The sequence below is a fragment of the Phytophthora infestans genome, genomic scaffold (genome assembly GCF_000142945.1).
Source record: "Phytophthora infestans T30-4 supercont1.9 genomic scaffold, whole genome shotgun sequence".
Lineage (NCBI taxonomy): Eukaryota > Oomycota > Peronosporomycetes > Peronosporales > Peronosporaceae > Phytophthora > Phytophthora infestans.
Window position 1 is genome coordinate 1,091,958 of NW_003303750.1, and position 23,129 is coordinate 1,115,086.

A 23,129-nucleotide genomic window follows, 5' to 3' on the forward strand; every position below is an offset into this window, starting at 1 on the left:
AACATGCCCGCTAAAACCCGAGACAGCTACCGTGGAACTAAGTTGCGTACCCATTGTGCTCGACTCATGCTGCGTGGGGTTCATCTCTTCTTTGGAGCATGGGGTATTGCCGTGCTTGCGCTGCACATTTATGCTTCCGTACAGCCGACGCTACCTCAATGCCTGATGCAAGTGAGGCCGTGGGCAACGTCTCGGCCATCCTGTTACTTGGTCGCTCTTGATTGCCATTCCTTAAAAATTGGAGGCAAGATGAACGAGGTGGAAGACAAGTGGAGCGAGTTTGAGCGCTCCACTGTCGTTCAGCTCCGCATCCTCCATTGTCCTGCATTAGAGATCCCACCATCCATTGGCAACTTCAATGCACTTCATGGCGTCAAGGTGTATAACTCTACAATTGTCGAGTGGGGCGAGGCGGCTGCATTCACGAGTGTGAACCACCCGAACATGCGGTCGCTTTATCTGGTCCGAGTCAACATGACTGACGGCGTGTTGCCTGCTGGATTTCACTCGAGAGATTTTCCACTGAACCTCCACGACTTCGAGTTCTGCGTGACAAACCTGCGTGCAGTGCCCGATGACCTTGACCTTAAGTGGCCCCGGAAAGCAACGATACTGCTTGAGTATAGCCAACTAACAAGCATCCCTCCGGTACTTGTGCGACTCGAACCCCAATTCTTGGCTTTCACAGCTAGCCCGATAACACAAGTCCCTGCAGAGGTGTTTGAAATCCCAGGGCTCCGAACTCTGGGACTCGGACAGCTAAATATCGACAAACTACCGCGTAATGTGACGAATCCGTCTCCGTCACTTAACACGATCTTTCTCGAAGGGACAAACATTTCCTTCTTTTGGCCCTGGATGGACGACCTAATAACAATGGAGACGTGGGGTATCCTAGTCGCTCCCCTTACTCCGTACTGCGTTGATCTCGAGAAAATCCGAAGTGGCGTGGCAGATGCGTACAGCTCTTCATCCTCTGACTATGCACCCATTCTCATGGATCCATCCGGAGCCAATGAATTTCCAGTCGATTACGCTGTCTCCTGTGATCCCACTTGGCTAGGCACATACTATTATATCGACCTCGATGACGAGAACATGGCCATAAGTCCTGCCCCTGCACTAGTAAGACCGAGCGTTTAGATAACGTACTAAAACTCTTCATGTCGCTAGCTTTTTTCATTGAGATATTAAGAGAATCACAGCGCCTGGGCGTAGCTGTTCATGGCGATGGCCATGTCAATATCGTTCTGGGACAAACCGCCGCAGTCGTGGGTGCTGAGCGTCACGTCCACACGGTTGTACACGTTAAACCACTCCGGGTGGTGGCCCATTTGCTCGGCTAGCAGCGCTGTTCGGTTCATGAAGCCCCAGGCCTCGTTGAAGTCACGGAACTCGAATTTGCGGCGAATGGCGTCACGGTGAGGCACCTCTTCCCAGGCGCTGGTGATCTGCTGGAAAGCAGCGGTACGTTGTTCCTCCGTCAGAAGCGTCGGAATGGCGCGTGTAGACATTCCACGGTGAAGCAGCGGCTTTGTGGGGAGCTTACGGAGCATGTGGAGAGCCATGCTTGTCAAACGGTGTTGCGGATATTGACACCGGAATGACGAGTTTTGACCAATGAAATTAGTGTTTGGACGCGTCGTTTGGCGGCGTCCAAACTTGGTGTAACGTTAGTGTAAAACTTGCTTAATTGCCGGAAGATAAGGTTGCGAATACATGTACTGAGGTGAAGACATGCAAGAGGATACGTGTCAATGATTACAGAGTGAAGACAGTGTTTCCATTCTGTGATGAGAGTCTAATTCTTGCGGTTCTTGCGCTTAAAAGCCTTAAGTTCCTTGCGGTAGGCGTCGCCGATCTGCGTCGACACCTTGCGCAAGTCCGTGAGACCGGAGCGCAGCGCTTCATCGGCAAGTGCGCCTGCAATACAACAGCAACAACAGCAGTGAGTCATTGCACCACTCAAATGGCGAGAGCTGCAGACTGCAGCTATACCTTGACGAGTCTGAAGACGGATGTGCATCTTGGGCTCTGACGGGTGCGGAATTGTGTAGCCACAGAAGTCAACTCATGCCCATGGCCTCCACGGAATTCGTTCAGCTTTCGTATTGGGGGTTTACAGTCTGGTGGTTCATCATCCTCTGCGTTCACGTAGTCGCTTGTGTCTACACTGCGCTGTACAGCTACGCTTACTGGATACTTCAGAACACCTATCTCGAGCACTACCTCGAGCTGTTCGAGATTGGTATGCCACCGCCATATCACCGCACCATAGTCATTGTCCATGCTATACTGTTTGCATTGCACGCGGTGTGCATCCTCCTGATGCTTGGTGGCTCTGTATGGCAGCGGTCTTTTGCCTTTTCGCCATGGTCTTGTGACACCAGCCCAAGAAACACCCGCCTGAACTCAGATCGCTCAAATTCCATTGTAATGCAAAGTTTCACGAAAGTTTATACCAAGATTTCTGATCGCCATGGATTTTTCGGGGTCAATGGAGCTCACTCTCATGTACTGCTCATACTTCGAGAAGTTGTTGAGACAGGGTTGCAAACCATCCAAGCTTACCGCACGAGCTCGTTGTTGCCAAGAACGATGCTTAACCGGTTTTACGTGGTTTTACTAGTGGCGAATTGTTGGTCGTCTGTCCTGGTCTACTCTGTGTTTTTCAAGGGCGACGAGGCAAGTAGGCGATTCGCATGTATCGTCTTAGATTGTGTCCTGGACTTGATCTCCTGTGTGGGTGTGGAGCTCATGATTGTGCTAAGCTATGCAAGTGACTACAACGTAAGTGTGATGGGATTCTGGGACTTCATGTGGCAAAACGATGAGTGGGCAGCGCGAGCTTTAAATGAATTTCGGATGGTCTTCGTGGTCTCTTTGTCGGATTTAGCAAGTCGCGCCATCTTCTCACTGGGTCTAATACTAACAACCACAAATATGAAGGAATTGCTGCAATGCCTTCCACAACAGAGGTGCCATAAAATTGCAAGCCTGGATACTGAGAATGACCAAACCAGGGGTGAAAAATCTACGACTATTGTTCCCACGCTACCACAACAGCCAAATCTCAAGCCTTCAGAGCTGGTAATGCCCATTAAACCCGCTGGCAGCTATCGTGGCACTAGGCTGCGCACCCAATGTGCACGACTAATGCTACGTGCAGCTCATCTATTCTTTGGAGCATGGGGGGTTGTAGTACTAGGACTACACATTCACGCGTCTATGCAGCCAACACTAAGTCAGTGCTTACTACAAGTTCGACCGTGGGCAACATCACGTCCATCCTGTTACTTAGTCGGTCTTGATTGCCACACGTTGGCAATCTCGGGGGAAATGAACGAAGTGGAGGAGAGTTGGAGTGAATTCGACAGCTCTACTGTCGTTCAACTTCTCATTCGCCACTGTCCGACGTTAGAGATCCCACCTTCCATTAGCAAGTTCCACAGTCTTCATGGCGTCAAAGTGTACAACTCGACAATCGTCGACTGGGATGACTCAGCTGCATTCACGAGTGAGAACCACCCAAACGTTTTATCACTGTACCTTGTCCGTGTCAACATGACCGACGGTGTGTTGCCTGCTGGATTGCACTCGCTCGATTTCCCGCCCAATCTTCGCGATATCGAGTTCTGCGTCACAAACCTGCAGGCGATTCCACAAGATCTCGACCTCAAGTGGCCCCGGAACGCACAAATACAGTTCGAGTACAGCCAGTTGACGAGCATTCCTTCAGAACTCCTTCGGCTCGAACCGGAATACTTGTTTGTTACTGGCAATCCGATGACTATAGTTTCGGCCGAGGTGTTCGAGATTCCAGGGCTCCAAACCTTGGGACTCGGACATATGAATCTCAATGAGCTACCGCGCAACGTGACAAGTCCTTCTCCAACACTTAGCGTTGTTTTCCTTGACAAGACTAACATTTCCTTCTTCTGGCCATGGATGGACGATATCATGATGAAGACGTGGGGTACCGGTTTCCTGGTAGCTTCTGCCACTCCGTACTGCAGCGATTTCGAGATGATTCAGCAAGGCACAGCAAGTGCATTTAACACGTCTCCATCCCGAGACTACGAACCCATGCTAATGGACCCGTCCCAAGCAAACATACCACCAGTCTCAGAGGTTGTTGTTTGTGATGTCAGCATGGTGGCCACGTGCTACTTCATCGATATCGACGACGAAAGCATGGCCATCAGTCCCCCACATGCTCTACATGTAGTAAGCCCATAAATTTAATAAATAGTTAAGGAGGCTTCTTTTTAACTTTCGTTAGTACACCACTTTCCTACGAGCGCATATGTATGTACCTTACCCAGGGGCTAATGGTAATATGATATTTTTGATAGTAATAGTAGTATTTTCGATATTAAATAGTAACTCATTTTTGCAAAAGTTAACATAATATTTTAATATTAACTCGGAGAATTAATTATTATTAGATACTACTTAATATTTTATGATATATTCCCACTTAACTACGTTTCTTGCCACCTTCAAATACCTTTTTCGATCAGGTTCTAGAAAAGCAGTAATTTTTTAAGACTGACGAGTATTTGCTCGAGTATTTGCTCTTGTATTTCACTGTGACACAGACAAAGGCGATCGCTCTCACAATTGTCCCTCCCTCACGGTTGACTAGTAATATTTCAGCTAGTCGAGCGTTACCGACATCTGATTGGTTAATTTAACCCGATTACGCAACCTTTAATAAATAAAATATCGTATTAGCTAATATTAAGATGATATTTAATAACTTCATATTGTCTCAGAAGAAAATATTAGGTGATATTTTTTATATTAACTGGTCTACAGGTGATATTTTCATAATATTAACTTCACCGATTTTGGAGTTACCATTAACCCCTGTCCTTACTTCAGACAGAGGCAAGCAAATGAATAGGACCAAAACGGCAAATTTGGTCGGAGTTTGCTTTCAGTAACGGCTCAAGGTCACCGACGAAGGGTCCTTGAGAAAACCATGTCACGACTCAACCTGAAGACCCCCACGGAAGTCGTCAAACTCTCGTATTGGAGTTTCGCTCTCTGGTGGCTCATCATTCTCACTGTTCATGTGGTCGCGTGCATCTACACTGCGCTGTATAGCTACTCGTACTGGGTGCTGCAGGAAGCGTACCTAAACGCGTACCTCGAAAGCTTCGAGATCGGAATGCCGCAACCGTATCACCGCACAATCGTCGCCGTCCATGCCACGTTGTCTGCGTTGCATGCAGTTTCCATCATGCTAATGCTAGGCGGCTCTGTTTGGCAGAAATCTCTTGCCTTTACTCCGTGGTCTACTTGCAATGTCAAGGGTAAAAACGATGAAGTGAAGTCTGATCGAACGAACTCGATAGTGCTGCAGAGCTTTACGAAAGTCTACGCTAAGGTTGTGGATCGTCATGGATTTTTCGGCGTCAACGGTGTCCATTTTCATGTAATTCTCGCCATTCGAGAAGTCATTGAGACAACGCTGCAGACGATCCAAGCTTACCGCATGAGCTTGCTATTGCCAAGAACGCTGCTCAATCGATTCTACGTCATTTTGCTCGTGGTAAATTGCTGGTCTTCTGTCCTAGTCTACTCTGTGCTTTTCAAGGGTGACGAGGCTAGTAGACGCTTTGCGTGTATCGTCTTGGATTGCGTGCTGGACCTCGTAGCGTCCATGGGTGTAGAGCTCATAATTGTACTTAGCTACGCGAAAGATTACGATCTCAATATGATGGGCTTCTGGGACTACATGTGGCGCGACGATGAGTGGGCAGCGCGAGCTCTCAATGAATTTCGAATGGTCGTCGTAGTGTCTTGGTCGGATCTCGCAAGTCGTGCCATCTTTTCTTTGGGTCTGATACTTACGACCACAAATATGAAGGAGTTGCTGCAGTGGCTGCCTCAACGAAGAAATCGGGTTGCAGAGTCACCAAGTCTGACGACTGTCGTGGAACAATTTAAGAGTGACAAATTGAACACAGTTGCCCCCGCACCGTCCAACGCAATACTTCCTAGCAAAAACATGCCCGCTAAAACCCGAGACAGCTACCGTGGAACTAAGTTGCGTACCCATTGTGCTCGACTCATGCTGCGTGGGGTTCATCTCTTCTTTGGAGCATGGGGTATTGCCGTGCTTGCGCTGCACATTTATGCTTCCGTACAGCCGACGCTACCTCAATGCCTGATGCAAGTGAGGCCGTGGGCAACGTCTCGGCCATCCTGTTACTTGGTCGCTCTTGATTGCCATTCCTTAAAAATTGGAGGCAAGATGAACGAGGTGGAAGACAAGTGGAGCGAGTTTGAGCGCTCCACTGTCGTTCAGCTCCGCATCCTCCATTGTCCTGCATTAGAGATCCCACCATCCATTGGCAACTTCAATGCACTTCATGGCGTCAAGGTGTATAACTCTACAATTGTCGAGTGGGGCGAGGCGGCTGCATTCACGAGTGTGAACCACCCGAACATGCGGTCGCTTTATCTGGTCCGAGTCAACATGACTGACGGCGTGTTGCCTGCTGGATTTCACTCGAGAAATTTTCCACTGAACCTCCACGACTTCGAGTTCTGCGTGACAAACCTGCGTGCAGTGCCCGATGACCTTGACCTTAAGTGGCCCCGGAAAGCAACGATACTGCTTGAGTATAGCCAACTAACAAGCATCCCTCCGGTACTTGTGCGACTCGAACCCCAATTCTTGGCTTTCACAGCTAGCCCGATAACACAAGTCCCTGCAGAGGTGTTTGAAATCCCAGGGCTCCGAACTCTGGGACTCGGACAGCTAAATATCGACAAACTACCGCGTAATGTGACGAATCCGTCTCCGTCACTTAACACGATCTTTCTCGAAGGGACAAACATTTCCTTCTTTTGGCCCTGGATGGACGACCTAATAACAATGGAGACGTGGGGTATCCTAGTCGCTCCCCTTACTCCGTACTGCGTTGATCTCGAGAAAATCCGAAGTGGCGTGGCAGATGCGTACAGCTCTTCATCCTCTGACTATGCACCCATTCTCATGGATCCATCCGGAGCCAATGAATTTCCAGTCGATTACGCTGTCTCCTGTGATCCCACTTGGCTAGGCACATACTATTATATCGACCTCGATGACGAGAACATGGCCATAAGTCCTGCCCCTGCACTAGTAAGACCGAGCGTTTAAAAAACATACTAAAACTCTTCATGTCGCTAGCTTTTTTCATTAAAATATTAAGAAAATCACAGCGCCTGGGCGTAGCTGTTCATGGCGATGGCCATGTCAATATCGTTCTGGGACAAACCGCCGCAGTCGTGGGTGCTGAGCGTCACGTCCACGCGGTTGTACACGTTAAACCACTCCGGGTGGTGGCCCATTTGCTCGGCTAGCAGCGCTGTTCGGTTCATGAAGCCCCAGGCCTCGTTGAAGTCACGGAACTCGAATTTGCGGCGAATGGCGTCACGGTTAGGCACCTCTTTCCAGGCGCTGGTGATCTGCTGGAAAGCAGCGGTACGTTGTTCCTCCGTCAGAAGCGTCGGGATGGCGCGTGTAGACATTCCACGGTGAAGCAGCGGCTTAGTGGGGAGCTTACGGAGCATGTGGAGAGTCATGCTTGTCAAACGGTGTTTTCAATAATGGCGGATATTGACACCGGAATGACGAGTTTTGACCAATGAAATTAGTGTTTGGACGCGTCGTTTGGCGGCGTCCAAACTTGGTGTAACGTTAGTGTAAAACTTGCTTAATTGCCGGAAGATAAGGTTGCGAATACATGTACTGAGGTGAAGACATGCAAGAGGATACGTGTCAATGATTACAGAGTGAAGACAGTGTTTCCATTCTGTCATGAGAGTCTAATTCTTGCGGTTCTTGCGCTTAAAAGCCTTAAGTTCCTTGCGGTAGGCGTCGCCGATCTGCGTCGACACCTTGCGCAAGTCCGTGAGACCGGAGCGCAGCGCTTCATCGGCAAGTGCGCCTGCAATACAACAGCAACAACAGCAGTGAGTCATTGCACCACTCAAATGGCGAGAGCTGCAGACTGCAGCTATACCTTGACGAGTCTGAAGACGGATGTGCATCTTGGGCTCTGACGGGTGCGGAATTGTGTAGCCACAGAAGTCAACTCATGCCCATGGCCTCCACGGAATTCGTTCAGCTTTCGTATTGGGGGTTTACAGTCTGGTGGTTCATCATCCTCTGCGTTCACGTAGTCGCTTGTGTCTACACTGCGCTGTACAGCTACGCTTACTGGATACTTCAGAACACCTATCTCGAGCACTACCTCGAGCTGTTCGAGATTGGTATGCCACCGCCATATCACCGCACCATAGTCATTGTCCATGCTATACTGTTTGCATTGCACGCGGTGTGCATCCTCCTGATGCTTGGTGGCTCTGTATGGCAGCGGTCTTTTGCCTTTTCGCCATGGTCTTGTGACACCAGCCCAAGAAACACCCGCCTGAACTCAGATCGCTCAAATTCCATTGTAATGCAAAGTTTCACGAAAGTTTATACCAAGATTTCTGATCGCCATGGATTTTTCGGGGTCAATGGAGCTCACTTTCATGTACTGCTCATACTTCGAGAAGTTGTTGAGACAGGGTTGCAAACCATCCAAGCTTACCGCACGAGCTCGTTGTTGCCAAGAACGATGCTTAACCGGTTTTACGTGGTTTTACTAGTGGCGAATTGTTGGTCGTCTGTCCTGGTCTACTCTGTGTTTTTCAAGGGCGACGAGGCAAGTAGGCGATTCGCATGTATCGTCTTAGATTGTGTCCTGGACTTGATCTCCTGTGTGGGTGTGGAGCTCATGATTGTGCTAAGCTATGCAAGTGACTACAACGTAAGTGTGATGGGATTCTGGGACTTCATGTGGCAAAACGATGAGTGGGCAGCGCGAGCTTTAAATGAATTTCGGATGGTCTTCGTGGTCTCTTTGTCGGATTTGGCAAGTCGCGCCATCTTCTCACTGGGTCTAATACTTACAACCACAAATATGAAGGAATTGCTGCAATGCCTTCCACAACAGAGGTGCCATAAAATTGCAAGCCTGGATACTGAGAATGACCAAACCAGGGGTGAAAAATCTACGACTATTGTTCCCACGCTACCACAACAGCCAAATCTCAAGCCTTCAGAGCTGGTAATGCCCATTAAACCCGCTGGCAGCTATCGTGGCACTAGGCTGCGCACCCAATGTGCACGACTAATGCTACGTGCAGCTCATCTATTCTTTGGAGCATGGGGGGTTGTAGTACTAGGACTACACATTCACGCGTCTATGCAGCCAACACTAAGTCAGTGCTTACTACAAGTTCGACCGTGGGCAACATCACGTCCATCCTGTTACTTAGTCGGTCTTGATTGCCACACGTTGGCAATCTCGGGGGAAATGAACGAAGTGGAGGAGAGTTGGAGTGAATTCGACAGCTCTACTGTCGTTCAACTTCTCATTCGCCACTGTCCGACGTTAGAGATCCCACCTTCCATTAGCAAGTTCCACAGTCTTCATGGCGTCAAAGTGTACAACTCGACAATCGTCGACTGGGATGACTCAGCTGCATTCACGAGTGAGAACCACCCAAACGTTTTATCACTGTACCTTGTCCGTGTCAACATGACCGACGGTGTGTTGCCTGCGGGATTGCACTCGCTCGATTTCCCGCCCAATCTTCGCGATATCGAGTTCTGCGTCACAAACCTGCAGGCGATTCCACAAGATCTCGACCTCAAGTGGCCCCGGAACGCACAAATACAGTTCGAGTACAGCCAGTTGACGAGCATTCCTTCAGAACTCCTTCGGCTCGAACCGGAATACTTGTTTGTTACTGGCAATCCGATGACTATAATTTCGGCCGAGGTGTTCGAGATTCCAGGGCTCCAAACCTTGGGACTCGGACATATGAATCTCAATGAGCTACCGCGCAACGTGACAAGTCCTTCTCCAACACTTAGCGTTGTTTTCCTTGACAAGACTAACATTTCCTTCTTCTGGCCATGGATGGACGATATCATGATGAAGACGTGGGGTACCGGTTTCCTGGTAGCTTCTGCCACTCCGTACTGCAGCGATTTCGAGATGATTCAGCAAGGCACAGCAAGTGCATTTAACACGTCTCCATCCCGAGACTACGAACCCATGCTAATGGACCCGTCCCAAGCAAACATACCACCAGTCTCAGAGGTTGTTGTTTGTGATGTCAGCATGGTGGCCACGTGCTACTTCATCGATATCGACGACGAAAGCATGGCCATCAGTCCCCCACATGCTCTACATGTAGTAAGCCCATAAATTTAATAAATAGTTAAGGAGGCTTCTTTTTAACTTTCGTTAGTACACCACTTTCCTACGAGCGCATATGTATGTACCTTACTCAGGGGCTAATGGTAATATGATATTTTTGATAGTAATAGTAGTATTTTCGATATTAAATAGTAACTCATTTTTGCAAAAGTTAACATAATATTTTAATATTAACTCGGAGAATTAATTATTATTAGATACTACTTAATATTTTATGATATATTCCCACTTAACTACGTTTCTTGCCACCTTCAAATACCTTTTTCGATCAGGTTCTAGAAAAGCAGTAATTTTTTAAGACTGACGAGTATTTGCTCGAGTATTTGCTCTTGTATTTCACTGTGACACAGACAAAGGCGATCGCTCTCACAATTGTCCCTCCCTCACGGTTGACTAGTAATATTTCAGCTAGTCGAGCGTTACCGACATCTGATTGGTTAATTTAACCCGATTACGCAACCTTTAATAAATAAAATATCGTATTAGCTAATATTAAGATGATATTTAATAACTTCATATTGTCTCAGAAGAAAATATTAGGTGATATTTTTTATATTAACTGGTCTACAGGTGATATTTTCATAATATTAACTTCACCGATTTTGGAGTTACCATTAACCCCTGTCCTTACTTCAGACAGAGGCAAGCAAATGAATAGGACCAAAACGGCAAATTTGGTCGGAGTTTGCTTTCAGTAACGGCTCAAGGTCACCGACGAAGGGTCCTTGAGAAAACCATGTCACGACTCAACCTGAAGACCCCCACGGAAGTCGTCAAACTCTCGTATTGGAGTTTCGCTCTCTGGTGGCTCATCATTCTCACTGTTCATGTGGTCGCGTGCATCTACACTGCGCTGTATAGCTACTCGTACTGGGTGCTGCAGGAAGCGTACCTAAACGCGTACCTCGAAAGCTTCGAGATCGGAATGCCGCAACCGTATCACCGCACAATCGTCGCCGTCCATGCCACGTTGTCTGCGTTGCATGCAGTTTCCATCATGCTAATGCTAGGCGGCTCTGTTTGGCAGAAATCTCTTGCCTTTACTCCGTGGTCTACTTGCAATGTCAAGGGTAAAAACGATGAAGTGAAGTCTGATCGAACGAACTCGATAGTGCTGCAGAGCTTTACGAAAGTCTACGCTAAGGTTGTGGATCGTCATGGATTTTTCGGCGTCAACGGTGTCCATTTTCATGTAATTCTCGCCATTCGAGAAGTCATTGAGACAACGCTGCAGACGATCCAAGCTTACCGCATGAGCTTGCTATTGCCAAGAACGCTGCTCAATCGATTCTACGTCATTTTGCTCGTGGTAAATTGCTGGTCTTCTGTCCTAGTCTACTCTGTGCTTTTCAAGGGTGACGAGGCTAGTAGACGCTTTGCGTGTATCGTCTTGGATTGCGTGCTGGACCTCGTAGCGTCCATGGGTGTAGAGCTCATAATTGTACTTAGCTACGCGAAAGATTACGATCTCAATATGATGGGCTTCTGGGACTACATGTGGCGCGACGATGAGTGGGCAGCGCGAGCTCTCAATGAATTTCGAATGGTCGTCGTAGTGTCTTGGTCGGATCTCGCAAGTCGTGCCATCTTTTCTTTGGGTCTGATACTTACGACCACAAATATGAAGGAGTTGCTGCAGTGGCTGCCTCAACGAAGAAATCGGGTTGCAGAGTCACCAAGTCTGACGACTGTCGTGGAACAATTTAAGAGTGACAAATTGAACACAGTTGCCCCCGCACCGTCCAACGCAATACTTCCTAGCAAAAACATGCCCGCTAAAACCCGAGACAGCTACCGTGGAACTAAGTTGCGTACCCATTGTGCTCGACTCATGCTGCGTGGGGTTCATCTCTTCTTTGGAGCATGGGGTATTGCCGTGCTTGCGCTGCACATTTATGCTTCCGTACAGCCGACGCTACCTCAATGCCTGATGCAAGTGAGGCCGTGGGCAACGTCTCGGCCATCCTGTTACTTGGTCGCTCTTGATTGCCATTCCTTAAAAATTGGAGGCAAGATGAACGAGGTGGAAGACAAGTGGAGCGAGTTTGAGCGCTCCACTGTCGTTCAGCTCCGCATCCTCCATTGTCCTGCATTAGAGATCCCACCATCCATTGGCAACTTCAATGCACTTCATGGCGTCAAGGTGTATAACTCTACAATTGTCGAGTGGGGCGAGGCGGCTGCATTCACGAGTGTGAACCACCCGAACATGCGGTCGCTTTATCTGGTCCGAGTCAACATGACTGACGGCGTGTTGCCTGCTGGATTTCACTCGAGAGATTTTCCACTGAACCTCCACGACTTCGAGTTCTGCGTGACAAACCTGCGTGCAGTGCCCGATGACCTTGACCTTAAGTGGCCCCGGAAAGCAACGATACTGCTTGAGTATAGCCAACTAACAAGCATCCCTCCGGTACTTGTGCGACTCGAACCCCAATTCTTGGCTTTCACAGCTAGCCCGATAACACAAGTCCCTGCAGAGGTGTTTGAAATCCCAGGGCTCCGAACTCTGGGACTCGGACAGCTAAATATCGACAAACTACCGCGTAATGTGACGAATCCGTCTCCGTCACTTAACACGATCTTTCTCGAAGGGACAAACATTTCCTTCTTTTGGCCCTGGATGGACGACCTTATAACAATGGAGACGTGGGGTATCCTAGTCGCTCCCCTTACTCCGTACTGCGTTGATCTCGAGAAAATCCGAAGTGGCGTGGCAGATGCGTACAGCTCTTCATCCTCTGACTATGCACCCATTCTCATGGATCCATCCGGAGCCAATGAATTTCCAGTCGATTACGCTGTCTCCTGTGATCCCACTTGGCTAGGCACATACTATTATATCGACCTCGATGACGAGAACATGGCCATAAGTCCTGCCCCTGCACTAGTAAGACCGAGCGTTTAGATAACGTACTAAAACTCTTCATGTCGCTAGCTTTTTTCATTGAGATATTAAGAGAATCACAGCGCCTGGGCGTAGCTGTTCATGGCGATGGCCATGTCAATATCGTTCTGGGACAAACCGCCGCAGTCGTGGGTGCTGAGCGTCACGTCCACACGGTTGTACACGTTAAACCACTCCGGGTGGTGGCCCATTTGCTCGGCTAGCAGCGCTGTTCGGTTCATGAAGCCCCAGGCCTCGTTGAAGTCACGGAACTCGAATTTGCGGCGAATGGCGTCACGGTGAGGCACCTCTTCCCAGGCGCTGGTGATCTGCTGGAAAGCAGCGGTACGTTGTTCCTCCGTCAGAAGCGTCGGAATGGCGCGTGTAGACATTCCACGGTGAAGCAGCGGCTTTGTGGGGAGCTTACGGAGCATGTGGAGAGCCATGCTTGTCAAACGGTGTTGCGGATATTGACACCGGAATGACGAGTTTTGACCAATGAAATTAGTGTTTGGACGCGTCGTTTGGCGGCGTCCAAACTTGGTGTAACGTTAGTGTAAAACTTGCTTAATTGCCGGAAGATAAGGTTGCGAATACATGTACTGAGGTGAAGACATGCAAGAGGATACGTGTCAATGATTACAGAGTGAAGACAGTGTTTCCATTCTGTGATGAGAGTCTAATTCTTGCGGTTCTTGCGCTTAAAAGCCTTAAGTTCCTTGCGGTAGGCGTCGCCGATCTGCGTCGACACCTTGCGCAAGTCCGTGAGACCGGAGCGCAGCGCTTCATCGGCAAGTGCGCCTGCAATACAACAGCAACAACAACAGTGAGTCATTGCACCACTCAAATGGCGAGAGCTGCAGACTGCAGTTATACCTTGACGAGTCTGTAGACGGATGTGCATCTTGGGCTCTGACGGGTGCGGAATTGTGTAGCCACAGAAGTCAACGTCAGGGCTGCAAATTGACGCGATATTAAGATATTAGAGTTAGCAACAAAGCCAGCTTACTACCAAAAAGAAGCAACAGAGCTTGCTATCAACGGCAGTTATAAAATGTTGAGCACGTACTTGCGCATCAAGACATAGCGCACGGCATTGCCAAGCGTGTGGTCTTCCTCGTGAAACACGTAGGTCTTGGAGTAGTCGCTCGTGGTCGTGAACACGTCGAGTTTCTTCGCAGCGACGGCCATGGTTGTCTCGAGATTTAGTGACTGGTTGGACGAGTGTTGTGAAGTGTGTTTTGTACACAAACCATCTGTTTGAACTCTAAATTTCGTTGCTATTTTCGGGTCTTCTTCGAGAGAACACTGAGTGTTCCATCCTGACGGGTGGTGACCTCAAGGGCCTCTGAGGATGCCTGCTGGACATCAGGTCAGCTCGATGTCTGCACACGATACTAAGCTGTCACTATCGACTTGTGTGAGCTCGAAGAGTGCTCTGACAGCGGAGATATCCAGTGACAACCAGGAGATCATGGACGCCGAAGACTACATTACCGGCGCCTCTCGCGGAGGCTACGCCAGCAGCATAATTAGTAGTGAAGGGAGTAGTGACAGCAGCGAAGAAGAAATATCTATTCATGCGCAGGACGTGATGCAGTTCTCAGCTGCAGAGCTGCAGGACCAGATCGGACAGGAATTCGTGCAAGGTATCAACCCTTACGTGGAGCAACACATCGGGAATGAGGAAGATTTTTACGTCGAGGACTCGTCATCTGATGAGGGTGAAGGCACTGTTAAAAACGAGATAACGACCGAGGAGAAGGAGAAATCCCTCTCCGAGTGGGAAAACCCGTCATATCTAGTTAAAGACCTGGACACCGGTGAAAGTTACAGAGTGGAGGAGATCGATCAGCAATTCACACTAGTTACACTCGATTCGGTGGCTGCACAGCATGAACACAAGTAGGTGGGGAGAGCTGTGAGAGGAGGAAAACTTGTGCTCTTATTTCTAATTTTTTTTATTGCTATAATTTATAGAGAATTACAGCAGCAAGGAGAGGAGACAACAGAGTCCAGTTCGTCGTACTTATTGTCGCTGTATACAGCCGACGAGACGGCAGATATCGAGATCGAAGACGACCAGTCTGAAGCCATCAGCCCAAGCAGCTCGATGCGCGTTCGAAGTACCAACATGGCAGCGATCGAAGCGCCCAGCGATGAGTTACCGACTGGGCCGCCTGTGCAGTGCAATTTCTCGGGTTGTACCGAGACGCATCAGCGTGTCTCAGGCTACTGTGTCGACCACGAGATGATCGCCAAGGAACAAGAAGATTCACGTGCTCAAGCTCTCTATTTGATCCCAAGTGGCGCTCGAGCCGAGTTTATTAAGATTGGAAGCCACGGGTTCGCATACGATGTGTCGAATCGATTGTACACTGTGTACGCCATCGAAATGCGCTGTGTGCAGTCAGGTGCGACGTGGGTTATTTATCGTCGATACCAGCAATTCAAGGAGCTGAACGACCGCTTACGTCCCATGGGCGTACGTGTGCCACTGCTACCTCCCAAGAAACTCCTGGGCTCTTTTGAACCCGATTTTATCGCGAAACGACAAAGCGAGTTGTCCAATTGGCTCCGAAGTCTACTGAACTATGACCGAGTGGACCAGTCCGCTAAAAACCCTCATTTAGTGGAGGAAGTTCGCAAATTCCTGACCAGCAAGGCCGACCAACCACCTCTTCTACTGGACCGACTTCCGTTGAAGCGCTCACGGTTCTTTGGAGCGTCTTTAGCTGACGATGGGGATGATGAAGCCAGCCGAATATCTGCTGGCAAGCAGAACGTATCGCTACAAGATTTCCGGATGATTCAAGTGATTGGACGCGGATCTTTCGGCAAAGTGGTGCTGGTGGGTCACAAGTCTAGCAAGAAGCTGTACGCGATGAAGATGCTGTCCAAGGAGAACATTGTGAAGCGTAAACAAGTGGAACACACGCGTACAGAGCGACGCGTACTGGGCTGTACCCGACATCCGTTCATTGTGGGTCTGCATTACGCGTTCCAGACAGCACAGCGACTGTACTTTGTGCTGGATTACTGTCCTGGAGGCGAGCTGTTCTATCATTTATCGCGTATGAAGAAGCTGCCGGAACATATGGCGTGTTTCTACGCCGCGGAGATCACATTAGCGCTGGAACATCTACACGGACTGGGTGTCGTGTATCGAGATCTGAAGCCGGAGAACATCTTACTGACCAAAGATGGACACATCAAGTTGGCGGACTTTGGACTGGCAAAGGAAGGGATACGCGATGGCGCTAACGGTACCAACTCGCTGTGTGGCACACCCGAATATCTCCCTCCTGAGATCCTCGACCGACTAGGCCACGGAACTGCAGTGGATTGGTGGAATTTGGGCATGGTACTGTACGAGATGTTGACGGGATTGCCGCCGTGGTATACGAACGACCGCAAGAAACTGTTCGAACGTCTCCGATCCGCGAGACTGCACTTTCCGCCCTACGTTTCACGGCGAGCGGAAGCACTTATACGTCAGTTGTTGAATCGTAACCCGGCGGAACGTCTGGGCTCGAAAGGCGCGCACCACGTCAAGAGCCACCTCTTTTTCGAGAGTGTTGATTGGGCTAAACTGGCGAAGAAGCAGGTGCCTCCACCGTTTCGACCGTGCCACTCGGCGATGAATGACGGCGAAGCTCCACTGAATTTCGAGGCGGAGTTCACGCGTTTGCCGCTGCCGAGTGCGGAGAATACGGCCACAAGTCCACCGAATGGCCGATTGGGAGCGTTGGGCACGCGGTTACGACGAGACTCGGATACTTTTAAGGACTTTACGTATGAGAGTCCGGGATATCTGGAGTCGGTGGCGAAGAAAGAGGAAGCGTCAAGTTGAAAGTGGAAGAAAAGTAAATAACTAGCGAAGTGAAATTTAAAAAAAATATATTGCATGTTGTAATGGGGACTGGCGAAAACTGTAGACGAAAGACGATGACAAACAGACACGGGAGACTCACGATACTGCAACGTCGCGATGTGTTCATAAGTAAAATGAGTCATTTTTTGCTACCAAAATGGTCTCGTGATGACATCCATCTACATGTGAGTTTTTGTCACGTGCTTCTTCGTCGATGTGGTACCCTATGTTGAATACAGTGTGTTCTGCAAAGCACAACAAGGCACACACCGACTTCCTGGAAATTAAAACATAATTTTAGTCGTACACTTATGAAGAGCAGCGTTATGACTCATAACGCTTTGCTGCTCAAAACTTACATGCACCAAAGTTCCACCAACGTTGAAATCTTCGAAGTACCATATTAAACATGTACTGTACTGTACAGAAGTTTTTTGTTGCTGCCGGTTGGATCAGAGAATATTGGTCACTAATCGCTGGTAAAAATGGGCACACATGTGTATCATTTCTTTTACTAACGTTAAACGGCCACGGTAGCCATTGATGCCGTGCATGCAGAGAATCGGACCAGCATACCACGACCAGGCATCGTACACCACATTTATTAATATTAAAAAAGCATACCGGTACATGTACTGTACATCTAGCCTTCCCCAGTATGTAGACAATTAGACACCAATAACACGCTTCATTTTAATGAAGTTTTAAAATGCGATTGCACACAGAAGGCGGTCGATGTCTGTATCAAATTGAACCAAAATTATTGGAGTAAACAGCTTAATTAAAAATGCAGTTTCCCAAGAGCAATAGCCCAGTACATTAACATCGTAATGATGGAAAGATGACACTGTAGATCTCCAACATCTGAGGAAAGATCATCTCTTCACGTGTGCGCATTTTCGGCAGGATCGTCAAAATTGAGCAACTCGGCGTCAACATTCGCCACAAAGTGTCCCTGGGACATTTTGCAGATCGGGCGTCAGCTCGAAGCGTTATCGTTTTTGTGAAGCACCCAGGTTTTATTCAGTTTAAAAATGGTTTTTATCTGGGTATAATAAGCCAATTTGCTTTTTATTCAATTCTCCATCAGGGATTATTGTAAAAAGCCGTTACCAAACCCACCCTGTCCCCTCTCTGTCCAGCACTGCTCGTCGAATGCCAGCACTCATTTTCCAACCAGCTCGTTACAGGTCAAGTCGGTTCGAGCCAGAGCGGCAGATCCAGTCACAGCCATGGCGGCCGGGGACACGCTCACGCCGATGGAAACCATCGAGGGCACGCCCAAGAAGTCGTGCAAGCTGCAGCCGCCGAGTCTCAAGCGAATTGTGCTCAATCCGCGCGCATACCTGACGCCGTTCGTGGTCTTCATCATCTTCCACCATCTGCCCATGTTCCTGGCCTTTGGACTCATTGACAAGCCACACGAGGGCTACGAAAACTGCGACAGACTTAAGGACCTTTTCCGCTGGCTACACGTAGCCTTCCTCTTCCACCTGATCCTCGCTTGTATGATGTTCGCCAGCGTCGTCTACACGCTGTCTACTAAAGTGTACCACGAGCGTCGACCAGAGGTGCGTTCTACGGTCTTTTGGGCGTTTTTAGCCTATTCTAATACGGGTTTATTATGCAGGGCTGGCTAATCCTTACGATTTTCTTGGGTTATTGGGCAAATCTGGGCTGGACGCTTTATGGTGAGGCTGCTATGCGCACCGACACGAGTGTCTGTGGCGATACGAACTGGGAGGAGGTGCAAGACCGCGCCGACTCGATCGGCTACTTCCAGCACTTTGACTCTGTATTTACCGTGGCTATTATCATGGCGGGGGCCTGTATGTCGTACATGTGTGGTGTACACAGCGGAGATGATGCCGCAGAGGCCGAAAAGCGCTGGCAGAAGCGCTGTTTATGCTGCTTCCACACCTTCACGTGTCGTAAGACAATGGAATACGAAGGAGACGACGACGTGTTTGAGACTTTGGGGCGTGTATTGGGTAAATTCTTCGTGGTGCGGTACAAAACCAACCGGTACGAAGGTTTGAGCTTCACGGACTTGAAATTCAGCTTGGATTTGGTGTCCAAAGTGCAGAAGGAAGAGCGTGAACACGAAACTGAACGCAGAGCTGAACTCGCAGCTCAGGGGATCCCCACTGTACAGCATTTTGCCCCTGACGAAGAGGAGAAACGTCTCAGCGACTTGGCCTTCTATTGCAAGATGGCTATTGGCATCTACGGGTGGCCCATTTACGTATGGTACTCTCCGTGCTACTGGTTCCGGATCTTCGGGTGCTTTAAGAAACCCCTAGAGGAACAAGTGTTTGAGCACGACAATTTCTTACACGGTAATCGTGCCAGTTTCGTCAACTATACCGGTGTCAAGGACTCGGATCTTGTATACCTCAATTGCTACAACTTCGTGTTCCAAGCGCCGTATTGCATCGTCAAGGACAAGACACGCAAAGAACTCATCATCAGTGTGCGTGGCAGTATGTCCTTCTACGACTATGTGACGGACGGCTTGGCTCAGATTGTGCGTATGGAGCCTAGCGAACTCCCAGACGACATCCCGTACTCATTCGACACACGGACACACTACGGGATGCTACGAACAGCACGGCAGATATTCAAAGACCTCCAGGAGAGCACTCGTAAAGCTGTTTTTTGGGATTTTGCGATGGCCAAGTGCTCTGCTGGAGGCCTCATGGATGACGAGGACACAGACTGGAAAGTGGTGGTCTGTGGCCACTCCATGGGTGCTGGAGTGGCCTGTATCCTTGCCATTTTGTTGCGTAAAATGTTCCCCAACACAAAGGCCTTTTTGTATGCGTCACCGCCACTGTTTGACCCAGAGACGGCAGCTTGGACGAGGACGTTCGCGACGACTGCAGTGTATGGCGACGACATCGTGCCACGTCTTTCTATTGCGAACATGGCTCGACTACGTGACGAGATGGCGATTCACTACGATGCTGTGGCAAATGAACCCTTGTATAAAGTGAAGTACGGCGTGCATGGCAAGTTAAAAGATTTGAAAGAAGAGCGGCAACAACCAGTGGCAGCAGCTGGTCCAGAGTCAAGCAGTCGTGGAGTTCTTGGAGGACTCCCCACTGTGTTAGAAACGGCAAATTCGTTGAACACGGGTACGTCGACGATGATGGATACAAGTTCAAGTTCGTTCATCAATAACTCGTTTGTAGGCGGATCATTGACGCCAACAGACTTTGGAGCTTCAGGTGTTAACGTCATCAATCGCCCTTCACGCGACTTGAGTAACGCCACGATGATTACGCTGCCACAGGAAGACTCGAGTCAAGAAGTGGATGTGCCCGGTGAGATTGTCCATATTCAGACCGTGAAGATGGCACGTCGCTGTGGTTGCACAGTGTTTCTGGGCGAACAAAAGCTACAGTACACATTGCGCGAAGCGAGCTACTTCCGCCGTATTTGGGTCACGCCTCGCTCGGTGCAAGACCACTTGTTCCACCACTACGACCGTAAGATTCGCTATCTTGTGAACGATTGCATGGACTTTGAGACGCCTGTGGCCGCTCATCGCCCCAGCGCTAGCGCTAGTGCGAGAACGTCTTGGGTCGACGACTCGGAACGAGACAGTAAGGACAAGGCGCCCGGCACGCCCCAGACGGGTTACAAGGACATCGAAGCGGTCGTGTAAGAATCCTCCAAGGAAATTTAGAAGAGGAGTGTACAATAGTTAAACACTAGCCGAGCGCCGCCGCTACGCCGCGGTAATATAGGTTTTGGTCTAAAGTAGATGTTTGCTTTCCCGCCTCCGCTTGGGATAATTATTCCAAAAACTCTGAACCCCCATGTGCCTAAATCGACTTCTTAAATTTAATAAATTTGGGTTTCATGTAGACCAGTCGCTACAAAATGCTGAGGCCGTGCAATTATTTCTACAAAAGACTGTGCCCAGATCATACTTACGATGCTTAAAAAAATACTCTACATGTAGTCATCTTGACACAGTCTCTTTATTATTGTCGGCTATCACTGAATCACCTGCACTTCAAATAGCATGCCTACTAACGCCACACAATATATTTAGCTTAGCGTCGTGCTCGATATCATGGGCCGTTCCTGAGCCGCTATGAAACTTAGCTCGCATCAGCGCAAACGATAGTAATGACCTGTCCAGTATGTAGCGTTCATTTTGTGCTGATTCAGTATTAGCACTCGAATCTGTGCCAGTTATGATTGAAGCATTTGGATATTGTGTCGCAAGACGCCTTGCTGCTGTTGCTGGTAATTTTGTATTTGATAGTTTAACGATGATTCCATAATTATTGGACGTCATTTACACTGTAGGTTCCAAGTTTATTAGCGTTTCATTATGGGGTCTACTTAACCAACTATATATCACACCTCTCGTGTTTTGTTGTTGTATTGCCGCTCCATTTATAATCGTATCCTACGCCCCTGTCGACAACACGTCCGCCAGTTAAGTAGTATCGGATTTTGCTGTCTAAGCAACTCGTAGAAAACAATGGTTTACAGCAGTAACACATATGAGTTCATTTTGTCAAGTGACTACGCTTATTAACAAAGCGTAATTTGGAAATATTTCTACAACAAAACAGTAACAATAGCCATTGTAGCTTGCAACCCTATTAAGTACATACTATTACCTATATTTATAGTATGCCCTTGAAAACACGCATTCCTACGTGTAGGTTAAGCACCTCGCAGCATTGGAAGTATCTTTAGGGGCTATTTCATTTGAGAATATGTAGCTCTTTCTGTTTAGCACTCAAATATTAAAAGCAACATGTATTAATATTATTAAAATGGTAAATATTATACTTCGTAATATTAAAACGATGCCGCCTTCGGATAATGGATAGTCTTGTGCAAATCTCCACATGTGCTCTGTGAACCACATGAATTTACTGATGTAAGCTACATAATTCCGTTTTAACCAATCGAAGCCGCCTTCGCTCCGCTCGACAGCCAATGAGAATGCTCAAAAACCTGAGCGTTTCGTGTGACGGACGGACAGACACCGTGCTAGCCTTGATACTTTAGGACTAGCGGTCTGGGCGTCCGCTCCGCAGACGCTAGGGCATGGTTGGTTGGTGTAGAAAAGGTTGACCACCTCCGCTGCGCTGCGGTGTGCTTAGAGTTTCTACTTAGAGCAAAGCTACATATAACATATGTATACGATGATCTACGTATATTACGTTCCAAAACAACACCGCACACAGTATCCTTAGTGCTCACATGTTATGGTAGACACGACCAGGATTTAACGTGATCTGCAAGATGAGCACCATCTTACCCGAGAAGGTTTTGTCTGTAATCTCATTTGAGCACATAGCTCCCAAAATAACACGAATCGGAGGGGCCCGTGGCTGCAAATGGAATATATGCTGTTCAGAAGACATGTGAGTATCAGTGATGATCCCAAATAGGCATGGATCGGTGAGGAATCCCAGTGTAGCTGGAGTAAATACGCCTACTCAAACATAATATCATCTGTCACGTCATCGCCGTGAGACAGACGACACCATATCATTGACTGTGACGGTCTATTAGAGCAAGATTAGGTCAGTTCCTCGCGCGAAGTAGCTTTAGGACAGGTAGTTTTTGCCGATGGTCGCCACAAACACCAATAGTATGCCTTGCATTTGTTCCGCTGAGCTCTTTATGATATTACTGAAGGGTATTTCCACTATCCTTCGCATGCATTGATCTTACTTGCATAGCTGACGCACTTACTGACTTATTTGCATAGCTACTGACCGACAGAGTGGCGTAGATCCTTATCGAGTGAAATTTACTGGCTCCTATATGTATGCCAAACACACAAAGCCACATGGCTGTAGATAGATCATCATATTGTAGTGATGTTTAGACTTAATCTGAAAAGTAGCTCATGTACATTATATGAAGTACTTTTGCTGCCTACTTATCAACTCGGCGTGCTATTTGATATGTCCGTGCATATATTGCGAGGTCGTTAATGAGTGTATACCACGCGCTCGTGATATCTAAAACCTATGTATCGGGTCACTGTCGCTCTCTCGGTACATTTGCGTCGTCGTGCTGGGTTACTGTGCTTACGCTTCTGATGTAT

General features: G+C 48.4%; 7 protein-coding genes across 7 annotated transcripts; 3 read left to right on the forward strand and 4 right to left on the reverse strand.

Annotated features, from left to right (window-relative positions):
- Nucleotides 1–1,199: 1,199 nt before the first annotated feature.
- Nucleotides 1,200–1,514, reverse strand: PITG_05850 (pterin-4-alpha-carbinolamine dehydratase; the record flags this gene model as incomplete). The annotated part of the gene is made up of 1 exon (XM_002998043.1): nucleotides 1,200–1,514. One exon carries the CDS (start codon nucleotides 1,512–1,514, stop codon nucleotides 1,200–1,202), a length of 315 nt encoding a protein of 104 aa, XP_002998089.1.
- A 5,701-nt stretch (nucleotides 1,515–7,215) lies between these two features.
- Nucleotides 7,216–7,572, reverse strand: PITG_05851 (pterin-4-alpha-carbinolamine dehydratase; the record flags this gene model as incomplete). Its single annotated transcript, XM_002998044.1, has 1 exon — nucleotides 7,216–7,572. The coding sequence occupies one exon, from the start codon at nucleotides 7,570–7,572 to the stop codon at nucleotides 7,216–7,218; it is 357 nt and encodes a 118-aa protein (XP_002998090.1).
- A 533-nt stretch (nucleotides 7,573–8,105) lies between these two features.
- On the forward strand, nucleotides 8,106–9,750 carry PITG_05852 (uncharacterized protein; the record flags this gene model as incomplete). Its single annotated transcript, XM_002998045.1, has 5 exons — nucleotides 8,106–8,401; nucleotides 8,471–9,004; nucleotides 9,158–9,346; nucleotides 9,392–9,706; nucleotides 9,747–9,750. The coding sequence occupies 5 exons, from the start codon at nucleotides 8,106–8,108 to the stop codon at nucleotides 9,748–9,750; spliced, it is 1,338 nt and encodes a 445-aa protein (XP_002998091.1).
- Nucleotides 9,751–13,241: 3,491 nt separating this feature from the next.
- Nucleotides 13,242–13,610, reverse strand: PITG_05853 (pterin-4-alpha-carbinolamine dehydratase; the record flags this gene model as incomplete). Its single annotated transcript, XM_002998046.1, has 1 exon — nucleotides 13,242–13,610. One exon carries the CDS (start codon nucleotides 13,608–13,610, stop codon nucleotides 13,242–13,244), a length of 369 nt encoding a protein of 122 aa, XP_002998092.1.
- Nucleotides 13,611–13,843: 233 nt separating this feature from the next.
- On the reverse strand, nucleotides 13,844–14,355 carry PITG_05854 (uncharacterized protein; the record flags this gene model as incomplete). The annotated part of the gene is made up of 3 exons (XM_002998047.1): nucleotides 13,844–13,965; nucleotides 14,041–14,120; nucleotides 14,234–14,355. 3 exons carry the CDS (start codon nucleotides 14,353–14,355, stop codon nucleotides 13,844–13,846), a joined length of 324 nt encoding a protein of 107 aa, XP_002998093.1.
- Nucleotides 14,356–14,459: 104 nt separating this feature from the next.
- Nucleotides 14,460–17,017, forward strand: PITG_05855 (protein kinase, putative; the record flags this gene model as incomplete). Its single annotated transcript, XM_002998048.1, has 2 exons — nucleotides 14,460–15,069; nucleotides 15,145–17,017. 2 exons carry the CDS (start codon nucleotides 14,519–14,521, stop codon nucleotides 17,015–17,017), a joined length of 2,424 nt encoding a protein of 807 aa, XP_002998094.1.
- Nucleotides 17,018–18,270: 1,253 nt separating this feature from the next.
- On the forward strand, nucleotides 18,271–20,708 carry PITG_05856 (uncharacterized protein; the record flags this gene model as incomplete). The annotated part of the gene is made up of 2 exons (XM_002998049.1): nucleotides 18,271–18,609; nucleotides 18,669–20,708. 2 exons carry the CDS (start codon nucleotides 18,271–18,273, stop codon nucleotides 20,706–20,708), a joined length of 2,379 nt encoding a protein of 792 aa, XP_002998095.1.
- Between the last annotated feature and the right edge of the window lie 2,421 nt (nucleotides 20,709–23,129).